Source organism: Puntigrus tetrazona, chromosome 16 (assembly GCF_018831695.1).
Source record: "Puntigrus tetrazona isolate hp1 chromosome 16, ASM1883169v1, whole genome shotgun sequence".
In the NCBI taxonomy this organism is placed as follows: Eukaryota; Metazoa; Chordata; class Actinopteri; order Cypriniformes; family Cyprinidae; genus Puntigrus; species Puntigrus tetrazona.
Genome location: NC_056714.1, coordinates 26182005 through 26189504, shown reverse-complemented (window position 1 = coordinate 26189504; position 7500 = coordinate 26182005). Strand labels below are relative to the sequence as shown.

The 7500-nt window shown below is 35.0% G+C and overlaps 1 protein-coding gene across 1 annotated transcript in view; it reads left to right on the top strand.

Annotated features, from left to right (window-relative positions):
* The window catches only part of ago1 (argonaute RISC component 1), a 27518-nt gene that overhangs the window by 15145 nt on the left and 4873 nt on the right, over positions 1 to 7500 (top strand). Inside the window, exons 10-14 of the mRNA XM_043262044.1 lie at positions 1025 to 1147; positions 1817 to 1950; positions 3371 to 3555; positions 3633 to 3792; positions 4912 to 5002. Coding sequence (XP_043117979.1) covers positions 1025 to 1147; positions 1817 to 1950; positions 3371 to 3555; positions 3633 to 3792; positions 4912 to 5002 — 693 coding nt within the window. The remainder of the gene's footprint in view (positions 1 to 1024; positions 1148 to 1816; positions 1951 to 3370; positions 3556 to 3632; positions 3793 to 4911; positions 5003 to 7500) is intronic.

The following is a 7500-nucleotide window of genomic DNA, read 5'->3' as shown; positions in this document are numbered from 1 at the left end:
TAAATGAATCGATCCAAAACCAAATGCACTAATCTCCTTCTGCTTCTCATCTCCAGTAAACGTAAAATAGAAACTTCCCATTTATAATGGTTTGTGGTTCATTTAAAAAAAAAAAAGAATGTCTGAGGATGACATCACAGCTTCCAGGAATTTTGTAAATATGAGCGGGAAGTGACATCATCGTTTCCAGGTGACGTGATCCGCGATCATCATGAGGCCGCCTGATTCGTTCGTCATGTTTCTCCCTGCGTTCCTGGAGGAAATAAACGAGCCTTACCAATAAATGAACGTTATGGAACGTCTGAATCAGTAAATTGTCGATCGTTTTTGGTTCAGCGCTTTCCAAAAAGTTTTGTTAGGTGGTGAAAATTGTTTTAATTTCAGAAAATGCATTGTTGGTTTGCGTTAGGTCATGCATAGTTGCATTTACTTTGTATTTTACAATATATATATATATATATATATATATATATATATATATATATATATATATATATATATATATATATATATATATACTTTCAAACGTAGCAATTCAAAATAAAAAAAAATCATTTATCTTTTTTACGGCACGTAATTGTACGCTATTGATATTTTTGTCATCTTTGTGACGTTACCTCTAACATTATTATTATTATTATTATTATTATTATTATTATTATTATATAACATTCAGAAAAACGTATGCACATATTAAAAAAAAAAAATTATATTAAATGGCAGAAAAGACATCTTTGAAACACCAAAAATATCTAAAAACCCTAAATAAAAATCTTAAAAACCCTCATATATATATATATATATATATACTGCACGTTATTGTACGCTATTGATATTTTTGTCATCTTTTGTGCCGTTACCTTTACCGTAACATTATTATTATTATTATATTAGATATTTATCTCAACTCTCCTGTTTCAGTCAGTAAAGATGCACTTTGTGGAAGTAATGTGTAAGGGACGCGCATGCAGCTCGTAATCTTCGCTATCTTGCATATATGTATTTTCTTTTCTTTTCTGTTCAGATGAAGAACGCTAACTTCAACCTGGATCCCTACATTCAAGAGTTTGGAATCAAAGTGAAGGACGACATGGCCGAGGTGACGGGGAGAGTCCTTCCCGCTCCCATCCTGCAGTACGGCGGTCGGGTAAGAGCTGGAGCTGTACGGTAAAGTACAGTAAATCACAACGCTTGTATCGCCACGGCAATGGGCTCAATTCTCGGGAAATGCTTGGAACGCATGCGTATATGAAAATGTCGCTTCTCCGCACGGGTTGTGTTTATTTAGTCAAAATACGGTAATATTGTGAAATACGGCAATTTCAAGTAACCGTGATTTTTTTTTTTAGAAATCATTCTAATATATAACGATTTGCCGCTCAAGAAACGTTCATTATAAGATTTTGCTTAGGGGTAAATAAAAAAAACAACAGAACTAATATAATTAAACTGAAAAGAATAAGAATGAAATGAAACAGAGAGGTGTTATTGCAAAGATTGTATTTCAGCAACATTTGAAAAACGGCAGAAACCGTTTCTAACATTAAATATAATCAGAAATGTTTCAGATCGTCGTATTAAAGACTGAAGACTGTTGCTGAATATTCAGCTTTGATCACAGGAACTGATTATATTGTACCACATATAACAATAAAAAAAAGATATTTCGAAATATTGTACTGAAACGTGAAAGAACCTTACTCGCTCCATACCTTTGACTGGTATCGTAAGCTACTTGAGAAGAGCTTCGAGGCTTCCAGCGCTGCTTCATCATCACCTCGAGTGTGAGATTTCCGTCTCTGTCTGCCGTGAACAGAACCGTGCCATCGCCACTCCTAACCAGGGCGTGTGGGACATGAGAGGAAAGCAGTTCTACAACGGCATCGAGATCAAAGTCTGGGCCATCGCTTGCTTCGCGCCGCAGAAACAGTGTCGGGAAGAGGTGCTCAAGTAAGGAAACCCACGTATACTACACTCACTTTGCATTTTTGGCGTGTTTTATAGCTTTCCCTTAGCCGTTTTCACGTTGGCAATAATGAAAAATTCTCCCTTTTTCATGCATTTCACGCTTGTCGCTTGTGTATCAGTCGAAACCACGCTTATTTGGCGTTTGATTTATGCCACTTTGACATTTAGTTTTTAATCTGATACATACTCTACCACAATCAGAAATCGTAATTATATTTAGCTAAATAAATACATGCTTTATTAGTTTCAAGAGAACCACTTAAACGTGTAAACGCACATTTTTTAAATTTAAATGAATGCTCAGTGGATTACGGTTTACAAATGATGAAATTAAGACCTAAATATTTACCATTAAATATTCAATGTAAATTCTAAATATTTGTATTACTTGATATTTACAATTATTTGTTTTACAATACAATTGCAATAAAAAATATCGGTGTTATTTAGTGTCACTGAGATGCAATTATAGCTTTTCTTAATATACTGAATCAGTTTTATTGTTATATGTCCTTTTTTAATTTTTTAATTTCATGTTAATTTAGGTTTTACTAATGTAATTGCTAAATTAAAATCTGAAATTTAGTTCACTTCACTTTAGTTTTACTTTATTTCAGTTAATGTTTATGTTATTTCAAGCTCCAAAAAAAAAACGTTTTTTTATGCCTTGAGTTTTAGTTTTAGTTAACAGTCATAACCCTGTTGCTCATTTTGTTTGATATTTGTTTTTCATCCTGAAAGAAATATCAAATCATATTTTAAACATGTAAAAAAAAAAATCATAGCAGTTATTATTTTATTGTAATATCAAATTGTTCAAAACCTTGGAAATTTGATTTTTATTTTTTTTTTTTTAGCAAAATGCCATGTAGCATTTTTTTTATTAAATCAAAGAATGAAGACAGAATTCACAGTAAAAATTCCATAAATATAAGTGTTTTTATTAGCGTTCAAGTATTTATTTTTACAGTGTAATGGAAATCATAGCAACATTTTCAAATTAATATTTTATTGTAACACTGAATTGGTCGAAACCTTGGCAAAACATTTAAACACAAATAAACATAAATATAATAAACCTTTCTTTAGGACTTCTCTGTCCTTATCAAATCATTAAAAATCAATGCATGATAAGATTTTGTTTTGATAAAAATATGCGTAGTCTACAGGCCTTTGCCTTTCATAAAATCCACTTCCGATTCCAAATGATCAATTAGAAGTTATTATTTGTCGTTCCTACAACTTGGATAGGCGACAAGACTTTCTTCAGGGTTTGTAAATGAGATTATAAATATTTAATTTTTATTTATTTATTTCTTATTTATTTATTTAAAGCATGAAATGTTTCTTGGTAGTAAATCAGCAACGAAACGTAATGTTAATGCGAAGATCTCTTCCACAGGAACTTCACGGACCAGCTGCGTAAGATCTCGAAGGACGCTGGGATGCCGATCCAGGGTCAGCCGTGTTTCTGTAAGTACGCACAGGGAGCAGACAGCGTGGAGCCCATGTTCAGACACCTGAAGAACACCTACTCCGGCCTGCAGCTCATCATCGTCATCCTGCCCGGAAAAACACCCGTCTACGGTAAGAGCGGCGCACGCAGAGCCCGCCTCCCGCCGGACGGCCTCACACTAACACACACACACGTTTGATCCGTGCAGCCGAGGTGAAGCGCGTGGGAGACACTCTTCTAGGGATGGCCACTCAGTGCGTTCAGGTGAAGAACGTGGTGAAGACCTCGCCTCAGACGCTCTCCAACCTCTGCCTCAAAATCAACGTCAAACTCGGCGGCATCAACAACATCCTGGTTCCGCATCAACGGTGAGGGCGTTTAGATTCGCACTAGCAAGAGTTTTTAATGCTAGATTTGTGAATCTAGCGTTTATTATGTGATGCGAAGTAGAGTAAGAACGGTACCGTTTTAATGCGCCCTACTTATGGGGTTACGAAAAGTTCATATTCTCATAACATGCATGTATTTTTACCTTATTTGCTTGATGTTTCCTAAACGATATGTCTTACGATTCATTTTTCCAGTGATTTCATTTTAAAAAGCAGTGTTTGAGCGCTTTTAATGCTCCAAAAGAGACACCTGGTGGCAGAGAACGAATTGGCATTTTCATTCAGACCACCTCGTGGGTGATTTAATACGATAATGTTCCATGAAACCTGAAGAAGATTGGGATTTGTTTTAAAAACGACTCGTTTCAATGATTCATTGATTCAGTGAGTCGACTTTGCAGGATGTTTTCGTTTGCTTAGAGCTGCGTTACACGCCGCACAAAGGACCATTTAAAAAAAAATCCGTGATAGGAGAGTTTGAAAAATATTTTTACTATTTAAAATAATTATTTGAATATATTAAAAAAAAAAAAAAAAAAAAAATTGTGTGCGATTCAAAGCTAAATGATGAGCGTCGTTATTCCAGTCATGTTGCTCAGAAATAATTTATTATTATTATTATTATTATAATTTAGAAAACGGCTACGTTTTTGGTTTTTCAGGTTTCTTTTGATAAATGGAATTTTTTTATTAAATAAATATATTTTTTAAAGTTTTTATCACTTATCACTAAATAAAAGTATTAATTTCTGTAATTTCTTTAGCGTATAATGTTGTTATCTCAGATAGAAAGATTTAAAGTTTTTAGTATTTATTAATCAAATCAATTAATAAATTTTTTGGCCAAAAATGCACTCAACTGATTTAAATATTGATGTTAATAATAATAATTTCTTGAAAAGCAACTCGGCGCGTTAGAATTATTTCTGAAGAATCATGCGACACGGAACACTTCAGAATTTAAAATCGATTCAAATAGAAAGCGTTCATTTTGAGCGGTAAAAATGTGTTTTGGAGCTTGGTGAGCAGAAGTGAAATGTTCAAGATCCTGCTGGTCCGAAGCTTTGAACTGAACTCTTTGTTTGAATCTTTTGGCAGGTCGGCAGTGTTCCAGCAGCCGGTGATCTTCCTCGGAGCGGATGTCACTCACCCGCCGGCCGGTGATGGGAAGAAGCCGTCTATTACTGCTGTGAGAACTTCACACACTTTCAGCCGCTCTCATCAAGTCACCTATGCGTCTCGATGGAGACACGAGTCGGCCTGAGAAGCCTTTTACTCACGTGAATAACTGGCACATTAGAAGCAACTATCGCGCTGTCTGGAAACCGTAGTCACGTAGACGGGAGGCTGGAAGGCAACCAAACAGTTTGTGCTATTTTTAAGTGCTGTTTAGAGGCAGAAATCCCGTTTGCTTCCTCAATTCAAATTCGCTTCTGTGTGGCATGCAATTTGCACAGTTTTATATCGATTATATATAATCCGTTATGTAAAATCAATTCGGTGTTACTTTACTGTTATTTACGCGCTTTCGTGTTCATGACATAGTATAGTATCACATTTTCGGAAGGGAAAAATATTATTATAAAAACAAAAAAAAATAATCCAGTTTACGCAACAATAATAATCTGGCATCAAAAAGAAAGAATGCAGATAATGGCAAATAAATGAGGGGGAAAAATCATTTAAAAATAAGTATGCTCTATATTCTGTGTTTAATTTTTGTTGAAATAAATGCAGCATTGATTAGCAGAAAATACCATAAATAAAACAAACTAAAGCTAAAAAAAAAAAATATATATATATATATATATATATATATATATATATATTTATTTATTTTATATATATATATATATATATATATATTTATATATATATATATATATATATAATTTATTTATTTATTTTTTTTTTGTATGTAATATTTAGTTGTATATTTGTATAATACAATATACAATATAATACAATACACCTTATTATAAAGTTTTATATATTTTTTTATTTACTTTTATTTTCTGTATTGTTTTTGCATTTTCTGTTTTATGTTGCATCTTATCCGCTAGAAATCAAGCTTTTAAATTCATAAATTGCCACCGACTAGAAACATGGAAACTGATCAGTTGAAAGCTGTGTCCCTTTGCCAGCAGTGAGTCTGTTTTTATGCGCTTCATTCTACTAGTTATGATTCAGCGCTGCCCGATTCAATTCACGTGCCTTTTAACGCTAGAAATACAAAATCTAACCGTTAACGTACTCCAGCAGCCTCCTTGAATGGACCAGTCATCAGATGTGTTATATAAGGAGAGCAGCTACTATTGATCCAGGACATAATGAAGTTATATAAATGTAACGCAGCTCTCTGTAAACCCAACCTGAGCCGAAAGCCTCTCGATTTGAGCCTCAAACCCGAAGGCTGTAATTACCGGCCTGCCGCTCTTTGTGGCCGAGTGCCGCCCAGTTTGCCGTACTTGGGCTCCAGAAGTGAAAGGGAGGATGAGCCGGAGGCGGGCAGCACAGGATGGGAGCTTTAAAAGGGAAAACGGCTCGCCGGTGACTCACAGGAAATGATGTCACCTCCTGCCCTGCGCATGCAAGCGCTTGTAAGCGTGCACTCTTTCGGCGGTTGCCAAGCAATGCTGACAAAGGGCTGAGTCACGCAGACGGACGCCGAGAAAACGGTTACAGAGGAGGCGAACCACTGACGACATTCGCTTTTCTGCAACTAGAGGGCAGAGGATTTCTGCACCTTCACATTTGTTTTGCGTTTTCCCCCCGGCTCAGACATATGTGATGTCCTTCCTTGATATTGTTCTGTAGCTTGTTGTTTTCAGGATTGCACTTGGTTGCTAAGTAAAAAAAAAAAAAAAAAAAAATCCGTCCCCACATTTGCCACATCTGGCAACCCTTTGTTTGTTCTGACGTGGGTCGGATCTTCCCGCCCCGTTCGGGAACGGCGCAAACACTTTTTAGAAGCGACGCTTGCGACATTTCGATTCATGCATCGCCTGCGAGCTAAATAAATGGCTTTCCGTTGATGCTTGGTTTGTTCGGATCGAACAATATCGGCCCGAGATGCGACTGATCTGGAAGCAGGGGGTGCAAGACGTTGAAAAAAATCACCTTTAAATTAGAGCGAATTAATTTCTTAGTGAGGCATATTATGAAAAATGCATTCACTAAATATCTTCACGGAACATGATCTTAACTTAATATCCCAAGGATTTTAGGCATAAAACAAAAATCGATCATTTTGACCCATACAGTGTTTTTTTTGGCTATTGCTACAAATATACCCGTGCAGCTTAAGACTCCAGGGTCACATTTAATGTCTAGTCTGATAAATACACTGCTGTTTGGGCTCGGTAGGATTGCTACTTACATTCAGCAAAACTGCATTAAGTTGACATTTATAATGTTACAAAAGATCTCTAATAAAACTTTCAATGCTGAAAAGAATGCTGAAAATTCGATCAAAAAATGCAGAAATGAATTACATCTTACTATATATCATAACTTAAAACACTCATTTTAAATCCTAGTAATATTTCACAATTTTTATTTGATAATGAAACAATGAAAATGGGAAAAAAATTGATCTTACTGACCTCAAACACTTCATATCCGATTAACGTATATATATATATCTTGTTTTCAAATATATTATATATATATATATATATATATATA